This window comes from Pezoporus flaviventris, unplaced genomic scaffold, assembly GCF_033815535.1.
Source record: "Pezoporus flaviventris isolate CSIRO_AGI_PZ_B2104156 unplaced genomic scaffold, CSIRO_AGI_Pfla_v1 ptg000010l, whole genome shotgun sequence".
Classification (NCBI taxonomy): Eukaryota; Metazoa; Chordata; class Aves; order Psittaciformes; family Psittacidae; genus Pezoporus; species Pezoporus flaviventris.
In genome coordinates this window covers 2807656-2829717 of record NW_026892558.1, presented here as the reverse complement: position 1 = coordinate 2829717, position 22062 = coordinate 2807656, and the positions used below count along the sequence as shown (strand labels likewise).

At 43.2% G+C, this 22062-nt stretch overlaps 1 protein-coding gene across 1 annotated transcript in view; it reads right to left on the bottom strand.

Annotated features, from left to right (window-relative positions):
• Positions 1 to 22062, bottom strand: part of LOC133267870 (proline-serine-threonine phosphatase-interacting protein 2-like) — a 349308-nt gene that overhangs the window by 280613 nt on the left and 46633 nt on the right. The window contains exons 5-9 of the mRNA XM_061450555.1: positions 8459 to 8557; positions 6769 to 6917; positions 4056 to 4179; positions 1667 to 1917; positions 120 to 255 (exon numbers count right to left, since the gene is read on the bottom strand). Of these exons, the coding sequence (XP_061306539.1) occupies positions 120 to 255; positions 1667 to 1917; positions 4056 to 4179; positions 6769 to 6917; positions 8459 to 8557 (759 nt within the window). The remainder of the gene's footprint in view (positions 1 to 119; positions 256 to 1666; positions 1918 to 4055; positions 4180 to 6768; positions 6918 to 8458; positions 8558 to 22062) is intronic.

Sequence of the window (22062 nt, the reverse complement as noted above, 5' to 3'; positions counted from 1 at the left end):
CGATTTCCTTGAGCATCTACTTCACCATAGGTCTACTACATGACATGTTGTGTGGGTGACAGTCAGGTTGCTGTTGCATGTATGGGGGTCTCAGGAGACTCCTGGGCACTTGTACTTACTTTTCAGTCTTCTTTGGCGTAATGAGACCATTTCATAGAGTTCCCGCTCTATAAGACCATCTCCTTCATCTTCATCCAGCCATTTATCACAGGGGAAGGTCTGTTCAATACCAGTGAATGGGCAATAAACCACCACCTAGGAAAAGAGATTGGGAAGGTGAATATTCTTTTGCAGGCAGCCCACAGGACCCTGATACTGAAAACTTAAGTGACTGAAGCAAAGGTACAGCTAGAGATCTTGCTTTTGCTCACAAAAATCAAGTTTTCTGGACCAACATGAACTGGACTGTTTGCACAATTCCCAATTTAGGGTATAGCTAGAACCCATCTGTGCCGTTATTTCCACTTTCCAGAAGTAGATCAAAATGGGTCAGCAAAGAAGGGGTAGAACACCACAAGGGGAAGGGAATGAGAACAGGCAGTGAGTCAGTGCTGTATCAGTGTGCGGCACATGCCCTGAACCACAACAGTGCACAGTAGGGTTTTGAAGGGAGCACAAGACACAAAAAGCCTTCAAGCACATAGAATCACAGAATGGTCTGTGTTAGAAGGGGCCTTAAAGCTTATCCAGTTCCAACCACTTGCCATGGGCAGGGACACCTTCCACTAGAGCAGCTTGCTCCAAGCCCCTGTGTCCAACCTGGCCTTGAACACTGCCAGGGATGGGGCAGCCACAGCTTCTCTGGGCACCCTGTGCCAGCGCCTCAGCACCCTCACAGGGAAGAGCTTCTGCCTCAGAGCTCATCTCAGTCTCCCCTCGGGCAGGTTCAAGCCATTCCCCTTGGCCTGTCCCTACAGGCCCTTGTCCAAAGCCCCTCTCCAGCTCTCCTGTAGCCCCTTCAGGCACTGGAGCTGCTCTAAGGTCTCCCCTTCAGGAGCCTTCTCTTCTCCAGGCTGCCCCAGCCCAGCTCTCTCAGCCGGGCTCCAGAGCAGAGCTGCTCCAGCCCTTGGAGCAATTTCGTGCCCCTAACTCACATCCTAAACTGATTTTCCTTTCCAAGAAAACTGTATTTGCTCCTAGCTTCAGGGTATGCAGCTGCCTTCCTTTCCACCCTCCAATTACCTCCTGCTGATCTTGTACGTGACCTCACATCACATCTTGCTGTACTACCTCCCAGTAACAGCTGTGGTTAGCCACTTCTTTTTCTGAGCTCGAAAACAGCATCTAAAAACTTGAAAGAAGTTTGAATATAGATGATAAGTTTGACATGCTCAGCATAATCCAAGACTGCTTTTCTGCCTGGCCCCTTGGGCGAACATCTGAAGGTGCTTTTGGCACTGAGCAAACAATAATCTCTATCTCTGTGACTGCAAAGGGGCAATCAACCAAATTAGAGAGTGATTGACTTATGCATCTAGTGTGCCTTTGAGAAAATCAGCTACTACCATACATTATGTATAATATTGACTTGTTAAACCAGGGATATTCTCATCTGAATAAATGCAGTTTTATTTCAGGGGGTTTTTAACCCTATTTGGTTGTTGGGTTGGGGTCATGAATGGGAAAGGGCCTGACAGCTGTCTACAGACAAACAGCTTGGCCTCACCTTCTCACAATACCAGCCAGAACTGACACCACAATTGTCGTGCCCAATGGTGACTCTGCTGAGCGGGCTGAGAAGAGCAGCTATCTCCACGTTAAAGAGATCTGTCCTGGCACGCTCGAATTCACCTCCTTCCAAGAAAATCTTCCCACTGTTCTTTAAGCCTTTGGACCCATGGAGGATTATGTGGATCTTGGAATTAGTGCCAGCTCCTCTGATATCTCCTGTCACTACAGCAACGTTGTACACGATACCTGAAGGAATCAGGAATTCGGTTAGGAAGAAAAAAATAAGGGAGGAAAAAAGGTTGAGAGCAATAATTCTGATTGGATTTACATTGAGCTCTACTGGTTTTCCATTGGTCTTTTTAGCTTTCAACTTACACAGACTGCAATGCTTCTTCTGCTTTGTCCCACACACACCTCTGAGAAACTCACAGCTACCTTCAGATTGTCCAAGAGAAACAGGTTTGTGGACACAGACTCCCTGTCACATGGAAAATGTGTGAGGGTTTTTGACCACCACCATATGGTGGTGATAGGTGAAGAAAGGAGAAAAATTTGAACTGGCAACTAAGTCACTTGATTTTGAGACGTATACCAAGCACCCAAAAATGTCAGAGGTTGAAGTGTTGCTTTAAACAATGGTGGCAAGATCTGTAACGCCACAAATGTTACAATGCTGCTGAAGCCAGCAGGAACTTCACTGTCACTGTGAGACCTTAAAAATCGCAGCAAAACAAGGCTTGGGAGAGGTATGATCCCAGCTGGAAGAAATAAAAGCATTTCTGAAAAGAAGTCTATGTGCGTACAAGTTTGGTTGTTTCATGTCCAGTTCTAATTACACCGATTGTTGATCTAAGAAAGATAATATTTCTTCTTAGAGGCCTTAATTCCCAGAAGGCTCTTTCACTGGCAACCATTTTTAGACCTATATCATGATACCAAATAAAGAGACACCTCTGTATCTATAACAGTGTTTTAGGGAGCATGTATAAGACAGTTGAGGACCAAGCTAAGTTCTTTCTTTTCTTAAATTACCCAGGAATTTCAATAAAGACTTGAGACAAAGTAGAAACATCAGAACTCATTCTCTTTCAAACAATCTCTCTTTGAAGTTTATGTTTAAAAATGTATTCAAGCACCTTCTGCTATGCAAATATCTTCAATAAAACTCATGAGAGTAGGGGGAAAAAAAAAAAGCACAGTCATGAATGGTAAAAAATAGGAAAATCTTTTAGTAAATTAATTGTATTTTTTTCTGATTTCTCTCCCATCTTCCCCTATTTTTTCCCAGCATGCATCCTCGCATCCTGCAGTGAGAACTGTGCACCCAGACCACATTCCTTCAGCACACGGAGGGGGGAATATGAGGACTGCAGATGTTGAAGACCATGCAAAGAAGTAAAGAACAGCTATTATGTGCATAATCATAGTGTTAACGTTTATGCTAATGAATAAATACAGGCAGAACTCTATCCAAATAATATTCTGCCTCATGTTAAGTTCTTTCATTGAATTTACATCCACATTTCTTTTAACAGAGACTTATTTTATGTTGGACAGTAAAAATGCCCCTTCTAAGGCTCAGGTCTGCCTTTCTTGTTTTGTAAAAGGATGCACAGCTCTCCAGAACACAACCTGAAGTACAATGTACACTACTCAGTGGCATACATGGGACTGTGGAAATAGCAATCCACTTTCTGAATCCTCATGAAAGATCCAGTACAAGCTGGATCTTTCACCATCCGTCCATCAGCCCCTTGCATAGAACCATAGACTGGTTTGGGTTGGAAGGCTGGAAGGCTGGAAGGGACCTTAAAGCTTATCCAGTTCCAACCCCTGCCACAGGCAGGGACACCTTCCACTAGAGCAGCTTGCTCCAAGCTCCATCCAGCCTGGCCTTGAACACTGCCAGGGATGGGGCAGCCACAGCTTCTCTGGGCACCCTGTGCCAGCGCCTCAGCACCCTCACAGGGAAGAGCTTCTGCCTAAGAGCTCATCTCAGTCTCCCCTCGGGCAGGTTAAAGCCATTCCCCTTGGCCTGTCCCTACAGGTCCTTGTCCAAAGCCCTTCTCCAGGTTTCTTATTGGTCCCCCATAAGGCATTGAAAGGCCACAGTAAGGTCTCCCTTGAGCCTTCTTTTCTCCAGGCTGAACCTGGATTTATCATCAGGTGATAGGACCTGTGCAGTTCCGTTAGTGAGATGTGGAGGTGGGAAATGCAATGGTAGTTCATGGACCCTCACACAGAACACTCTGTCACCAGCAGACAGTCCACTGCAGGTGTCTCTAAGCATAACACATTCCACCTTCTAAAAAGCACAGCTAGTAGCATTAATCATGCTTTTGTACCTCCATATTACCCACCATGGATTCAACCCATAACTTTACCTGTGGCCTCAGTGCCCCCAACAAGAATATCCCTCTGGATTTTTCCATCATCTTCATCTAAAGCAAACCAGCGTCCAACTGGGAACTGGTACACACATTTGTTGCCAATGTCTTCTATAATCACCTAAGAGAAAAGAAACAGCACATTGTGAAATAACATGGGAAAAGCTATCGTGTTACATGAGGGGGTGAAAAAAGAGCAGAAGCTTCATGTAAACTCTCTCACCTGGTGCTTAACATATTCAATAGTCAGGCAGATCCCTCTCTGCTCCCTAATTAAGTACTGATAGAATTTCAGACAATCAGTGAGTAAAAAAAGCAGGCTTTTTTATTTTCTCTTTTTATCCAGTGAACTCAATCTGCGTCTTTCACCATGTATGAGACCAGATGTCTCTGCTAGCAAGACCAGCTGGCTGGTCTGTCTTCCTTCCCTCCAGAGCCCGTTTGCTGGCTATCCTTCTCCATCAGCTGAATGGCAGCTCTTTGATCTGCTTTAGGAACAGGCTGTCTTCTTTCTCTCTCAGTTTTAGAGCTTTGTTACAAAATAATACCAAAGAATTTCAGGACAAATCAAGACCATCAGATCAGCTTGTGTGACCTAATGAAATTGTGTGATCCCACTCTGTTACTCCAGGATGGAATCATTGGAAAGACAGCTAAGAAACCTCACAGTAGGAATAGTTTTTATTTGGGAGGATTTAGCTCTTGAACCTATGTAGATATATATTTTATTGAAACAATCTTCCTTTTTAATGCTAGATAAACTAACGTTAACTGCTTGGAGTTTCTTGCACCTCCTCCAGAGGGATTTCTTACCAATATCTTGCTTTGTATTCCTGAATCTTGTCATAGAGTTACTGCAGTGTTTTAAACAAGCAGTGAAGAGTACTGAACATTTTCAGCCAGAAAAGAAGAAATAAAAAATGTCTATTCACCTTCGTGGCTTATGTCTTAAAGAAATAAAAACCCAAAATCACTATAAGGGATTGAAAGTCATTGCCACTTTTCTCTGCCTTCTCAGCAAACAGTGAAAATATGAAATCTGTCCTTTCTGATAGATTTGTGAAACCATTTTTGGGAACCAGAACTTCCCCTCTTGTCACTCAACCCACACTGCGCTGTTTCCTGTAGTGTTACTGATCCTTGTTGTGTCTCTGTAGACACAGACAGCAGCGTCTGCCAGGGCTGGGATTGTCAGCATGAGTGAGCAGTGCTGTGCTGGAGTGTTACAGACTAAAATATATGAGGCTTTGGAGCAATATCAACACTTAGACCCCCCTCTACCATCTGATCCTCTTTGGGTGCCTGTTAATATGTTTATCCATATATTTAGAGGTGGAAAAAAAGCCCTGAGTATAAACCACGCTGAAAATACAAGACACATGAGAAGAACTTTGAGTGATGCTTAACAGGTTCATCCAGGAGTGACAGCACTCCCAAGTATCGGAGCAAATTAAAGAAAAACATCTACCAACAGTAGATGGTAACTGGGTTGTTTCAGCTCATTTGTCCAAGCTTCCAGTTGAACTTGCAAGGCAAAAGTTGCCTTTTACTTAATCACTAACCTCTGAGCTGTTCCTGTGCAGAACATAGGATTAGGGTGTTGCCTGCAACTAGTCACTTACTTCAGGCTTTGGGTCTTAGGGAAAACATGTCCTGCAGACTTCATCTGTAATGTGAGAATAAGGTTCCTTCTCTGTGGGTTTCTAATCCCTCTCCCCGTCCTCCCACTCTATTTATTACAGGGGGCACAAGAGCTTTCTTTTTTATCTTCTGCATTTTTTGTGGACATCCAACATAAAAATTTCTTGTGCAGCATATGGTGGTGGTGGAAAAGTATGTGCTAATGTTTGCATTAGTGATACATCAAACCACCCTCTCATCCAGGATTTATAAATTTGGGGTCAGATCTTCAGTGGATTAAAGCCAGCTGTGTTAAATTACACCAGCAGAGGAAAGAAAATGAGATTAGAGGAAAGAGCAGTCATACATTTCTTCTTTTAAAATATTCCTTCAACCATTCCACTAAAAGCTGCTTAGAGCTTTCACGACTTAGAGCAGGAGATTAAAATGAGGATGAAAGTGGAAGAAAGGTATCTTTGTGGCAGGTATATCTCTTTTGCTGTGCCCATGATAAATCACTTAAATGTGGCCAGGTTATAAGTCTTTTCAAATTTCCAGTGTCAACAGACTCAACAGATATTTCTTAGGCTCTGGTATCTTTACTATCTTGGTAATGAGTCAAGTCAACAGAATGAGAAGGGGCTTGGACAGTTCCCCCTCATCTGTCAAAGAAACCGCAATGGCAGAGACATAAGAAATATTAGAGCAGGCAGATTTAAATCTTCACAGCTGGATTTTCTCACTGCCACAAAGTTGCCTGAGATGCTCGACAACTTACCCTAACCCAGAGCATCCCTTGTTTTATAACTACCCAATTTGAATCTGCTGCACCTGATTTAGATGCGCCACAGTGGCATGCACCAGGCTCCTGCCAGCGCTTCATCAACCCCCCTTGGCTCTGCAGAAAAAGAAAGTGCTGGAGAGGATACTTCTGGAAAGGTGAAAACTTGATTTGTGCCGTTCTCCATAGCCAGGGACCTGATTCGCCAGCAAACATCCTTGTATTTCTCGGCATCAGACCACCAAGAGAGCAAATGAGGTATTCTGATTCCACAACATGCTTATCTTAAATGTCTCAGAAGTAACTAACCTTTGCAAGGAACCAGCCAGCAGAGCCACCCTTGTTGTTATGCCCTATGTTAATTTTCCTTAACTTTCCCAAATTCGGAGCATCAAGTGTGAACTTGTCCTCAGCTCCTTTTTCAAAGTTGTCTTTGTCATTGTCCAGTTTCCTCACACCTGAGAAAAAATAAAGAGATTAAAAACCAAAGAGTAAGGGGTTACTGGCACATGCGTGTTGTAGGTGAAGAAATATTTAGGAATGTCACAACTGACTGAATTAAATATCCTCCAGGTAACAGCTCTCTGAAACCATGATTCAAGGTTAAGACAGAGAACTTTATATTCTAATAAAAAAGGTAGCTTTTCTTGAGTACACAAAAGACCAGGATTTTTTGCTCTGATGTCAGTTACTTACAGCTTTCAGAGTTTTTAGAAATATATATACAGATGGCTTTTGTGTCTTTTTTTCCAAACCACCACATTTCCCTTTTATTTTTAATGTCTTTAAAAATTTCTAAACGGTTTAAAAAAAGGCTTTGGTCACAGGCTGCAGACTTTGACTTTTCAGGACAGGATTCTTTGCTGCATTGCACAGGAAGGATTTATTTTCAAATTAGGACCCAATCAGGGCTATTAGCTTTTCCCGATGTCAGAGGAGCTTGGCCTTCTGACCCAGGTTGCATCAAGAACTGTTTATGTGTGAATGATGCTGGGAATGGGATTGAACCCACCCAAGGCACCAGTGCAAGAAAGGTGTTAGAGGTAAATCTATCCCTCTTACTTTAGGAGGATGAATTGTTTTCTAGGGCTGTTATTTCTCTGTGTAGATATGATACGAGTGCCTGGACAACCAGCTTAGATTTAGACTCCAGCTTTCAGATGTCTCCAGAGAGATCAGATGAATTAATCAAGGATGAGACCTATCCACTACATTTCATAATCAGTTCAAGGACACTTGGCAGACATCATATCATTATTTCTTGAATCTGACAGGATAGGTGCAGTATGGAAGAGACAGAATATTTGCTCTCAGGGTCTCCAGGAATTTCTACACACTCTTTTCCATAGATTCTGGTCTGGGTACATCTTTTATTGTTAGTCAGTTAAAAATATTTTTTAAGAAACATAAATTCAAGTTCCCAGATCACTTTTGCAATACAATCTGCAGAAAAAAAAAAACAAACAAAAACCAAATAAAAATAAAAAAATAACTAAATGAACTAAGAAATAAGCTCCCAACTTAAAGCCAGCTAATATAAACCTTGGTTAGATTATCTTTCGAAATGGCCAAGAAGGCTCAGTCACAGCCTTTGCCCCACTGAAAAAAACAGTATCATCTGTCCAGTGACACAGAAACGTGGGACATGCAGCTTTTACTGCATGCACCGTAAATACACATTGGTGCTGGATCCCTCAGTGGATGGGTACTTACTGCACTGGTTTACACTGGTGATTTATGTTGTGTTTCACAAAGGTCTGGGTTTTTTTGGTGATAGGTAACTTCAGTTATTCTCACATTCCAGCCACAACTGCTGCACTGCAGAAGCAGCTTCCAGAAGCTGTGGATGTGAGAAACCCCAGAGCTAACACCACCATTTGTTGTGCCCTTCACTCAGCCAAATTATTCTGCCTTTGCCAGATTGCTGTTGTGTGTTGTTCAGATAGCAGGCCTGCAAAGCAGGAAGAAGTATTTTAGGAAATGATTTGCATTTGAATACCTGTGTCTCCTTTCTCACCAAAGATATTGATGAAGACATCCGCATCTGTTCCACTGCCGCTAACTTCACCAGTAAAAACGCGGACCACGTATTTGTTGACTGCAAGAACAGAGGCAAAAATCCCAACACATTAATAACTCAGCAGTTTGATACAAAACATAATAGTACAAACCGATTCAGGCTGTGCTGCTATCTTGGAAGCATGTCTGAACCATGGTTCCTGGTACACTGACCCTCTACTGCGCAAGAGGAACAAAATCCATATGCAAAGCTCTGAAACTGCATATTCACTGCCCAAGGGAAGAGGAACAGGTCACTTAGTTCCTGGCCTTGAAAGCTGAAATAGATGAGAAGAAGGTGAAAATTTTGACGCTGATACATGGCCATTAAATGAACTAAGACCCACACTCAGCCTTGCTTTCTGAAAACATCAGTGAGTTACAGAGCCAGATATATGCCCAAACTCAGAGCTCACCCCTCAGGTCCAAATACTATCCTGGAGCTATTTTTAATTATATCCTAGAACTATTTTTGCAGCTCAGCTTACATGGTTGCTACCTGCCTGGTGACAACTTGTATTTTGAGGAAAGGTCAGTCACAATGCACAATGCACAAGCACAAAAATGTGAAGGTGACCACCCTGTTACTCTGCCCAGTTCAAAAAAAACAAATAATAACAATTCAGTCCATTCCATGGAGAAACAGGAGTAAAGCCCAGGATGAAGCTACATTATGTGTGGCACTAAGCAACACAAAGATCACACGGGTGAGCCACACCACAGACATTTCACATATGTCATGTCAATGATTTTGAGAAGCAAGTTCTTCAAATGGATCAGGATGGGACTAACTTGGCTCCAAAGGACAGCAAGGGTGAGCTCAGTTTCTTCTGAAACCAGCGAGAAAACTCTCTTGGCCTTCAGTGTGACTAAATTTGGGCCAAACATAAGCAGCTTTCAAAATCTACCACCAAAGTCTACCTGACTAAAAAGAAGCTGTGGCTGCCCCATCTCTGGCAGTGTTCAAGGCCAGGATGGACAGGGCTTGGAGCAATCTGCTGTAGTGGAAAGTGTCCCTGCCCATGGCTGGGCACTGGAACTGGACGAGCTCTAAGGTCCCTTCCAACCCAAACCAGTCTGGGATTCTATGATTCTATGCCTACCTTGTTGCTCCAAGCAAACTCAGACATGACTGATGTCTAGTGCTGTATTCTTTGTGCAGAACCAGTGATGGAGACAAATAGCAAGATAAAAAATAAAACTAATGAAGGTTAATGCAAAATCTACTGAGGGGTACACAATGTCATATATGCTTTCAACAAAGCGTCTGTTTTACCCTGTATTACTGAGCCCTGGCTAGCTGATACTGAAATCTCTGTGCTACAGCATCTCTTTATTTCTGAGTCCTGGTCATGCTTCTTCTGTCACAGGGACAAACGCACAGGGCACCTCACACATGCCACCCTTGAGAACCTTTGGACCATGATCCATGGTGAGCAACTTTTTCCCTTTGGCAGGACCAAAGTTAGGGGAGAAGCTTGCCTTGTCTCCCCAGCCAACACCAGAAAAGAAATGAATGCCCTCAGACCATCACAAACATTGGGTTACCAGTCCTAGAGCAGCTCACCTGCCTCCTCCATCATCACCAGTGTATATTAAAACTTGGTCTGAAAGACAGCACGCACCTTGATGCTCCCGCTGAGGTAGAGGATGTGAGAGCAACCGTATGAGAAGCGGTTGTCATACCATCCTCTGAATTATAAAGATGATCTCAGCTTCCGGGGTGAGGAGTGCAAGGGCAGAGCCCACACAGAAGGGAAAATCACCTGTCATGGTTTAATGCCTGAAGTTCCTGGCAACCCATCACAAAACATGCCATTACAAATAAAACAGTAATGATAAAAGTGCGATAAATACTAAATAACAAGAAAGGGGAGGACACAGTCAGGCTCAGACAAGGGGGAAAATGCCTAATGTTTCTCTTTAACTCTTCTGTTTCAGTTCACATTCCTCTAACAACCTGCTAGAGATATGCCAACTCCTAAAGATTTCATTTGCATTAGATGGTGCAATGTACAGCTTCCATTTGGCCACTAAGCTGCTCTAACTATGTGATCCGTTGTGCACTGGGGCTTTTAACCGCAGGCTGCATTCCTCAAGAAGTTTGCTCCTTGCGCCTCCTCTAGAATATTTATTCTGATGTCAGTGATTAATTTACTACTCTGTATTTCAGGGACCAGAAGAACCTGAAGGGATAAAAAGAACCACAAAAGGACAAGCATCGGTGACTGAACTTAAATTACCCTGGTAGGGTCAAGTTTTATGCCTTTGAAGTATAGATCAGGAGGATGGCAGAACTCATGCAGAGCACCAAGCAGGACATGTAGAAAACAAGTCCATGAAGACCAATGCCCAAGACCAAAAACAGGACAAGAAGGACACCTTGTATAGCTGCTGCAGAAATATGTCTGGTCAGCCAGAAAAACACTGGTAAAATTCTCTTCCAGATCTAATACCTTGAAAGATTTCTCAACATGGCTATATTTCAAATCTAAGTGATATAAAGAAATGACATTATTGGACAACCTGCTCAGAACAACAAGTGATCCCAAGGGATCACAAGTGATTCCAAGTACACGCACAACATTGCTGTCAGAGTGTAGGCACAAAGATCCCTATGGTGGGGCTAACTCCTGAGCCCACAGAGATACACTGGGACAAGAGTTTGGGCTGGTGGCAATCATAGGGCACTGTGCTGCATGGGTTTTATGTTGTCCTCTAAAATACAAGCAAGGATGGGGTGCATGGCTCATGCTGGCCATGAACATTGGAACACATCTCCATACTCCTTGCAGAAGTGTTTCCAAGAGCATTAGTGGCCTTTGGCTTAGGTCACAGCACATCCCTGCTTCACAGACCATAGGGTCATGCCTAGCGTGTTCTCACCAGGTTTTCCCCTTAATTTTTTCATATGTCCCCAGTTCTGAAACTGTGCACTCAAGCCATTCCCCATACCTGCCCCACTCAGCTCTATGAGCAGGACTATTTCACTTCCTTCATCTTCAGGAAGCAAACAGATCAATCCTGAGCCATGCTGAATTTTTGCCAGCTCTCTCTCCCTCTCCAAGCAATTCAACACTCAGCTGCAGCAGAGAGAGTGAGTGCAGAGTGAGAGAAGAGAGTGGCTCTTCATTCTGCTCAGGGGTCCTTCTGTGCTTCACACATCAGCACATCTTGCAGATTTACATGGTGGATGTGCAAATTTAAATAGAAAGGGACGTCGCATCTCAAAAAGACAGCGAGGATTCAGCTGCTAGAAGCATGCAGGAAAAGGCTCTCATTGCAGCCAAGCAGAGAGCTGGCTGGAGTCAAGCACTCTTCATTTTAAGCATGGGTGGATGTTCCCTATTCTGTAAGCCCTTAATCATGCATTATTTAAAACATTAACATCATCTTTTCAGAAATACCCACTTGGCTTTTTTTAATCTCAATGCATGCCTCTGAGTTCATCTGCAAAATAGAGATCAAGATGTTGCCTGGATATCTTTTTTCTAAGTGCTTCTCCTAGCACTGGGAACATGCAAAAATTATAATGTACGGCTGTGTAAAAGCTGTGACTCCATCTACCACTGCATTCTCACTGCAGCACAGGCATGGAGAGGGGAGCCTTCCTAGAAGCAAAATTACCAGCTTCAGAGGCACGAACTGCAAGATGCCAAGAGCAGAAAAGCACAAATTCAGTAATGAGAGCCACAATTATTTTCTGTTGTCTTTCCTCTTTCAGTTGCAACAGACAAGCTCAAATGTCCTGTGAGGTTACAGCACCTTCCTTTTCTTTATGGTTGGGTGTCTGCTCTGTTAGAGACACTCCAGCTTCCTCTGGCACCTCTCATTCAACACACACAGAGCTGTCTGAAGAAGGCATTTGGAGACGTTGCAAGGGAAGCAGCGGGGTGGCACTAACTGATATAACCCCACTGCATCAATTCAGCAGAGGTGTGACAGTCAAGCACCTTGTCTGCTGCTAATCAAGTCAGTGACAGCTCTCAGCATCTAAGAGGAAAGATTAGTATCACACAGTGGAATAGTCAGGCTCTTTCCACAGAGAGCCAAGGTGTTTATTTTAGTGATGGGCTGTGATGCCACAGGCACTTCCAGCACTGCTCCTGGGGGAGAAAGGGCATGGAGCTGCAGCCCTCCTAGCCCTAATGTTCCCCATTGAGGCTGGTCCCACTGCCATTTCCTTTTTGTCCAGCCCCATCCCTCCTGGGTGCTCTTGTGCAACCTCTCTCCTGCCTCCAAACATGGGAAATGCATGGACAGGTCCCATCCAAATCCTTCTACCTACAAGTTACAGCTGACTGTTCATCCATGTGGTATTGATCTGCCAATGCCGTTTATTAAGCAGTATGATATCATGGTCACCTGAAACGCCATAGGACAGAATTGCCTGAAGACATAACTAATATTATTTGGGGCACTAGGGTGTTTATGCACAAGCTGCTGAGTCTGTAGCATCAGGAACACTAGGTTTAGGCAGGAAAACAAAGCCGACCATGCTTCATTACCTAGAGTTATTACTTCCTGAGGGGCACAGTGAACTCCTTGCTATGTATCCCTGCCTGCCTCCCATGTGCATGGCCTGCCATGGAGCAGGGCACCAGCACAGCATCCAGCAGCTAAGAAATGTCACAGCCTTCAGAAGCAAAACACGCTGGGTTAAAAGCAGGGAACTAAGCTGTAGACAGCGATGGATTCTTCTCATAAGGCAAGTTTTAGCAATTATCCTTCTGTTTTCACAGTGCTGCCAAGGGTGCACAAGATCCATCCTGTAATGCTCAGCTCTGAGTAGGCAGATTTCAGAAGAAGGAGGGTAGAAGCACCACTACTGTCTCTGAATTGCTGCTGGCAAAGAAACACATTTGTGGTTAGTATAAAAAGCAGAAAGAATTGTTATTAGAGGGAGAGGCGGGTGCCTGGATCTGCAGGCAAGGCGCAGCTTCGACCTGAGTCTGCCACAGACTTTTTGCACAAGCTTGGGAAGGTGGTTTAACGTCCATATGTCTCAGTTCTTCTCTGTCATATCAAGTCAGTCATTCCAGCCCACCAGGAACTGTCTGACAATATGTCTTCTTGATGGAGGAAGCACTGAATTGTCAAAATGGAAGCTCCTTTACAGCACTGCTGGCAGCACATTCCTCAGCGACAGCTAGACTTCTTGGTCAGAGCAATCTTGAAAGGTCAGACAGGGCCAAGGCACATGTAGGGTCTAGCCTCCCAGCAAGCATTGTAATTTAGTTCTCGTCTGTCTTGGGAGAGAGCCCATCCCACCAAGCTAACAACACCTCCTCCTAGATGAGCTTCTTTCAGACTTCTGGTGGAGATGCCTTGCTGCATATTCATACACAGCACTATCTCCAGAGTCTCTGCAAACGCTGCAGAGAAGAAATCTCACCCAGCCCTAACCATTACACCTCTCTCTGCTGCAGCAGCAGGGATCCTAGAGACAGCTATGCAAAGCAAGACATAGTGAGAACCTAAAGCAACCTCTGGAGCAGCAGAGGAGCCCTGCTGAGTTCACCAATAGTGAGCTCTGTCTCAAAAGCATGGCCTGCTCCTGTACAAAGCAGCTGCACACAGCTAAGGAAGAATATTTTTCCCCCCATCCACGAAATGGTTGAATTCAAAGGGAGGGTTTAGAGCTTGAAAATAATTAGTCTCTGTCAAGAGTAATTGACAACTATCTTTCTTAATGAAATGCGCCTTCAGAGGTGGTGAACAGCTCCTTAACCCACGGGTTCAAACTGGAAGTGCAGATTACAGGCACACCTGGAGCACAAGGGATGCTGATGAATAAAGAGCTTTGCATTGCTTTTGGCCATAAGCACTGCTGCCAAAACATGGTGGGGAGATGCTAGCCTTTGCATGGCTTTGGGGTGCATGTCGTTAGAGGCAGCACCGAGGATGCAAGGCTGATGTGACCCTGGGTTGGCATTTTTTTAATCCCAGAAGAGCTCTCTATAACTGTGTTCTTAAGAGATATTATTGCTGCCTCTCACATGGGAAAAAGAAATTATCATGTTTGCTCTGCTGAATATTGTATTATCCTCAAGTGATGCCTCATGCCTCTCCTATAATGAACTCAGCTGCTTGGTCTCCCCACCCAGACCAGAGATAACTAGAGTCAGCTCCATTTTAATTGTCTTCTATGTGAAATCAAAGTATGCACCAAAACAGTTAATGTATTAGGATTCAGTCTGGATCATCCCTCTGCAAAGCCTGCGAGAGGCAATCTACCACATGCAGGAGTCTTTGCTCGTAGGATATGCTGAACTGATGTTCCTACTGTGACTTCAAAGTGATGATGGCATTTTAAAGTGAGCTTTAAATGACCTTGCTCAAGAGACAATAGCAGTTTAGTTGCAGGGGCACAGAGCTTAGCAAGGCGTAACACACCTTGTGATAGCAGTGTGGAAATCCACATTCATCTAATTCTCCAATATTTCTCATTATTTTTCATTAGTTTAGACCCAAGGTGAAAGCCCATGTAAGAAAAAAAAAAAAAAAAGGCAGATATTTCATAATAGAAATATCTAGTTTCTGCTTTGCCCAGGTATGCTATTATCAAAATGGAGGAAAATAACTTCTTGGGTTAAATATTTTTTCTCAGAATGAAGGCTGAAATGACTTAACAGCATTGTTTAAAATCATACCATTATCAACGTACTTCAGTCTTGCTTTGTATACATAAGGTACTTTTTAAAAGTTACTCTTTTCAAAACTGGTGGTTGAGTTAATTACAACATCTAGGCATAATTGGTCAAAATTATACCCCATCTTCACAAACATGCTGCACTGTTTTGTATTGGGTACATACAGTTCTGTATACCAGCCGCACATAGAGATGTCTCATGCCTCTCCAGATTTTTTTCTCTTGAAACATGAGGTCCTTTATACGAATTACAAATCTCTATTTCCATCCCATTTCTAAGCTCTGTACATCTTGACTTCCTTGTGGCTTACAAGTCACCCATGTTCCTTTTTATTTCTGTTTCAAATTTCTCATCACCCATCTTCAGAGACAAAACAACAGGCAAAAAATACAATACAAGCAAAATGTCCATAGCTGCCTCATTTTAGACATGGTAATATAAAATGGGCAAAGTTTTCAGGGAGAAAGAAATACTTATTAGACCAACTGAAGTATTTTTGGGGGGTAGAGAAGACATTTTTGAGTGCTCATCGTGCCAGATAGCATGTAAATTTTTGCTGAGTGTTATCAGTTGGGTGGTAAAAGATCCCTCTAAAAACCTTGTTTATTGAATATCTCAGCATTCAGCAAGACCTCAACCTTAATGCAGGGGGTATTCACCATTACATAAAAGTAAACAACTCATATTTATTTCATAAATATATTTAGCTGCATTTTCCTGTGCTGATTATACACTTCCAGTTCTCAATGTAAATAAAGATGAGTTTTGATGAGCAGATAGCACCTATTAATATTTCTTTTCCTCCTCTTCTTCATCCTCAGAAATAACTTTTTTAGTTTTACTGATCAGGAAAGTTCGCAATGTGTGACATCTCATTTTAAATCACAACTCAGGAGAAACAGGAGAGGGGCCAGTCCCACTCTCCAGATCTGATGCTTTATAAAACAAGATTGCAAACCCACAGGGCATCATCGACAGGTGCCTCAAATCCAAAACACTGCTCTTTATCAGAGCTTCTAGCACCGCTATGTTATTGAGTAATATTGGTCACAGCTTCAGTTTGGATCCAGTGCAGCCCTTAGGGACATGCATATCCCTTTGGGTCAGGAAAGATTTAGCTACTGACTAGAATTCAAGCATGTGCATCGATATCTGCTCCCCCAGGTGTTTCCTCAAGCCACAGCCAGGTCAGTGCCCAGCACTTAAACTCTGAACAATGAACTGTGAAGTCTTAACACGAGACTTCTTCATAGAGGAAAGAAATAACACAGCTCACTTTTACCTTCCCAGATCAAATATATGAGTTTTAGGTCCTGGTGGACATAAAAACCTCAGAGAATATCTAGAGGATGTTAACTCTATGTGTGCTTGTGCTGATGCTCTCAAAAACTCAGAGGGCAAAAAAGTCAGAACACCCCCATGTGCTGGGCTGCACCCCCAGAGTGCAGGTCGAGGGAGGGGATTCTCCCCCTCTGCTGTGCTATGGGGAGACCCCCCCTGCAGTCCTGATCCAGCTCTGGGGCAGCAGCACAAGGGGGACGTGGAGCTGTTGGAGCGAGGCCAGAGGAGGCCATGGAGATGCTGCGAGGGCTGGAGCAGCTCTGCTCTGGAGCCAGGCTGAGAGAGCTGGGCTGGGGCAGCCTGGACAAGAGAAGGCTCCTGAAGGGGAGACCTGAGAGCAGCTCCAGTGCCTGAAGGGGCTGCAGGAAAGCTGGAGAGGGGCTTGGGACAAGGGATGTAGGGACAGGCCAAGGGGAATGGCTTTAACCTGCCTGAGGGGAGACTGAGATGAGCTCTTAGGCAGAAGCTCTTCCCTGTGAGGGTGCTGAGGCACTGGCACAGGGTGCCCAGAGAAGCTGTGGCTGCCCCATCCCTGGCAGTGCAGGGTTAGAACTGGATGAGCTGTAAGGTCCCTTCCAACCCAAACCATTCTGTCATTATACGAAGTCCAACGCAGGCTGTTTCTTCATTTGCACAGATTGCATTCATAACCCAGACAAAGACTGCTTTTCTAGCCTTCTAAGAAAACAGTTCTGTGCCTTTCTCTGCCTGTGGCCTTCTCCTCTGACTGTCCAAGTCTCCTCAGGTGATCTCATTAACTCTGCTCTAAATGATGACAGACCAATGATTCAAGGAAAGTTGTGAAAGACTAATGGATTGAGGCTGACCTGCAACTTGATCAGCTGAACTGCTCTCATTTGTAATTATAACAGTGTTCTCACATTTTAAAGGCAAGACTACCCTCTGCACGCACATTTCACCACTCCTCTGCCTTCACAGGAATCCAGTTCCAATTGCTCAGTGTGAACTTACAGCTGTTACCCCTTAGGACATATCCGTGGAAACTCTCAAGTACACTACATATCAACCCCAAAATCAGGCCAGAATTGACATAACAGCCAACCATTCAGTTCAACGTCATGAGAAAACTCATGTCTGCCTACAAAAGACCACACAGACTTAGACCTAGATACAGCACAGCTACACCTCATCTGGTCTTGCGATCCATTTTTGACATAGTATCAATAATAACAAAAGCAATAGGTGATCAGTGCCCAGCACTTTGAAGTATGGAAAAAAGTAAATGCAAATTTACAGTGTTGGATTCTTCCACCCTCAAGGTCTGGGCATTGTGACTGCCCTACTCCTCAGGACTGTGCTGTGTAATGCACCCGTTCTTGACACACTCATTATTAGTAGACCAAATAAGACTAAATTTTACCCAGAAAAAGCAGAGAATGGAGAACTTTTACAGTTTTATGTCTCACATGTGGTTTTGTCCTACTGTGAAAATGCAGCCTTGGAACAGTTTGATATGAGCTGCTGCTCCATGCACATATATAGCTCATTGTGTCCAATCCTAAACTATTTCAGGGTACTGATGTTCAAGGACGAAGATGGAAGTCAATCCTTGTCTCTTAAACCTCATTTGCAAAAAGCTGGCAAGCCTTGACCAAAACTTGACAAGCTAGCATAAATTGCAATCATACAGAAGACAACTAATTTTCAGATACCTGCATCCTTGAACATGGAGGTTTTTTAATCACAAGGACCAAGTGATTACATGTCTTCTTTTCAAATTACTGTTCCTAGTTTCTCTCAGTCTAAGAGCAATGCTATAGAAAGAAATTTTTTGATTAGGGAGAGTTTTCAAGAGTAATCAAGAAGAGCCAGTATTCGTTGGTGGTACCTAACTGCAACTTTTTCCTTTGTTCTGAGGCCAAACTGCAGAAAGCCAGCCTGACCTTGACCACCTAAATAGCAATTACAGCCTGTTGTCATCCCAGACAGAAGATGGCCAAGGGTTAATTAATACATCATCTAACCTGACCAAGCCTCAGTTGCTTTTATGAGTCAAGAAAAAACCTAGCCTTGCAAAAATATTGCATTATTAAGCCTTGAGACACTCTCAAATCCACCTGAAAACCACATTTCAGGACTCCCTGCTTTCCAGCTGGGTGATAAAAGCTGTACCCATCACATGAGGTGGAGAAAGAGACACCCCTGGTGTCCCAACTGCCACAGATGCTGGCTGGCTCTGGGGATGCAGACTATCGGGAAAAGGTGAGTGAAGTCCAGACAAATGAGAGTAACCATGGGGTGGGAGACACAAGTGTCTGTGCCCAGAGTGGTACAAGTAATTCTGCAACTATCAAACAATTGCTGAGAACAAGCTCTGAAGTTTCATTTGCTTTGTGTCTCCATTGAGTCAGTAATTCTCATTAGGGCAGCTGCTGTAAATGCTTTCACCCACCATCACTTTGGTGGGATATCAGACATCCTCAGAGTGATCCAAAACCTGCTAAACTCAAAGCACCTGACTTCAGTTTTGAGTCAGTGACTTGCATAAAGGCTCAGCCACAGTCATACAATCCTAAGGCTTCATAAATTCAAGCGAAGCAGGATAAACCTAAACAATAGCCCTTCCTTGTAATTAATACCTGCAATGTAAATCAATCCAGGCGCCAAGAGCAGCTGCAGGGTAAATAAGAATCTGTGGCACTATCATCTGTCAAAAGGCCATGGGCATAAGATGCCATGGATGTGAATACAGGGAATAGAGGATCATTCAGGCAGAAACACTTAAAATGCAACCTGTTTTCCTAGAGAAATGTGTGGCATTCAACAGGGAACCTGACAAGAGGAGTTTTATTCAGATAAGTAAATGCAATCATTCAGATATCTGCTATCACTCTATTTGGATCATGAAAAGAATTGTTGTTTTGTGCGTGTGGGTCCCCAATATTTCAATTATATGCTGACTGGTTTTTTGGAACATATTATTTTCTATTTTTTTTTTTCTTAAAAAAGCTCACAGACTCGCAGGGATTCTCTGGCTGGGCTGTGCTCCTCACCAAGAAATAGGCTGAGTCTCTGCATATCTTAGTAAGTTTTGGTCCAAGCACCAATTATCCCCTTCAAATATGCTTCAGCTGCACCAACAAGGCAAAATTACGACCAAAAAATTATTTGTTCTCTAGTTCACATTCCACATGTATCATAGGGATGATACACATCGCAGCACTGACCTCCAGTTCAAGAGAGGAAGCTAAATCTTCAAGATAAATATGAGAAGACTCTTCAGGAGAACATCATAAGCTAGAGATGTTGGAGGAGGAAACTTGTTTGGTTACCTCCAAAAACAAACCAGACTGTGGCAGCAAATGGAGCATGAAAGCAAAGTGTGAGACTAAGATCTGTAACAACAGTGCCTGGGTGATTTACAAAGAACTAAGGAAAACAAGAGAACAGTGATTGAAGAGACATGACCAAATGGGAGAAGAGTATGACACTGAACACCGCTAATGCGAACACAGACTTAAGAGAGAGTAATTAATCTTTATTTACAGGTGCATAAAATCACCAAACCACATAATTATTCATTTGTTCTAGTAGACTAGAAAATATTAATACTCAAAGAGTAAACACAACTATTTAATCCATTTGAAAGGAAATAAGAAAAACAAAAAAAAAACGCATACACAAAAAAAAAAAAAAAATAAAGCCCACAACCAACCAACCAACCAAATTTAGGGCAAATTACTTGTATGTGTAAAGAAAATTATATCACAATTTCATTTCAGACCCTTACAGATCTAGAGGAAGACAAATGAATTCAGTTAAATTTACATTTTCAGTTGATGGTTCACCTCAGCAGTCTGGGAATGTTCATCTTTCATTAATTATGGTTCAAGGGGAACTGCAACCTGAGATAGCCAAGCTAACCCTCTCCTCTTACAGATTCAGACCTGCTGCCTGGAAGGCATCCAACCCTTCACCCATGCCTCTGGCCTCAGCCCAGCTCCCTGCATTTATATAGAGGGCCGCAGAGCATCCAGCCTGTGCCATTCTAAAGTGGGCCTTTCTGTCTGATAAAGGCAATGATAACAGATTCATTTTTGACAAATGCCTGGTTAAATCTCTTCTTTCATATTCACAAGACTCTCTAATTTGTATTTGTCCTGGACCAAGTACGTAGTGAACTTCCGATCTGTTAACCAAAACCACTTCACCAGAAGAGTGAACACTTGGGACAAGGTTGCTGGTTGGTGAAATGTGAATTTGCTCCAGCACTTTTGTTGGAGCTGCAGTGATTTTTACCAGCTGAGCATTTAACTCACATATCTCTTCCTGCTGAGAGACAGGTGTTGAACAGGATGGAGGAAATCACATGCATTCCTTTGAATCAGCTATCCCATGCAGGAGCAATAATAAATTCAGATAAACTGTTGTGTCATTTAAAGATCCATTAAGATTGAATGGTTGACTTCTTCCTCTAGGGAACCTCTTCTTAATTGTGTTTTGCTTTGACCCATCTGCTATCTCCTCCAGACCCCTCCTGCCCCTTGGGTGTCCTTAATTCTTCTGTTTCACAAACTGAACACATAAAAGATCTGAAAGGGACTTTGGCACACAGAACCCCAACAGTAACTGGGTGGGCTTTTGGCAGAGCATCTCCAGGCGTTATCTCATTCCCCTGGGGCAGCCACCCTGGAGAGGTCTGCATTTATAAAATGCACCACATATATTTCTTACCAATGAATATTATTTGCCTACGCTAACTCACATGCAATACCTCAATACATGCAATACTTACATTCAGAAGTTACATCTTCAACATATTGATACTGATGGTCATACCTTAATAGGGCAAAATTATTCAACAATTCACAGAAAATTGTGTCATAGTGTACTGTTTCTCTATTAACTTTATGCAGGATCTCAACAAAAATAACAATACTTTGCCCTTGTACAGCATCTATCAATGTTCAAAGCACTGTGTTAAGGCTGGCAATAAAGCAGTTTTACCAAAAAAAAACCCCACAACTCTTAAGTGGTCCCATCAACTATGTTACTGCAAGAAATCTACTACATGTTCTCAAAAATATGCGAAAAAACAAAACCACAAGTTTCCCTTCTCCTTTCCCCAAGACCTTTGGCTGGTGGAAGGTGTACTTCCCTCTTCATGAGTGAAAAATTAAGCTCCCAGATAGGAGGAGAGCATTGGTGAATTCATCAGGAAAACACAACCCGGTTTCCTCATTAGCACTTGGAGATAAACTGCTGACATACCACCTGAGGCTGGTTTTCTGGCTCCACTTTCACATCTCGATCATCTTCCCACTCACGTTACATGCACTATACATCACCGCATGGCCTACACACTGATATCAGTTTGGGAGTACGTCTGGTTTGCAAGCTGTCCTGGCTTCGTTTCAACATCATTAGCTTAAAACCACTCTGAAAAAATAGGCACCACTTCAATATGGATATCATACAGTAAACCAGCATAGAATTACAGTAAGACAGTTGGCTTGTTTATGGAATTTTCCTGCAGGTCATCACCAGAGCCTGGAAACACTTTATACACAGGACTACAACTATGCTGCCT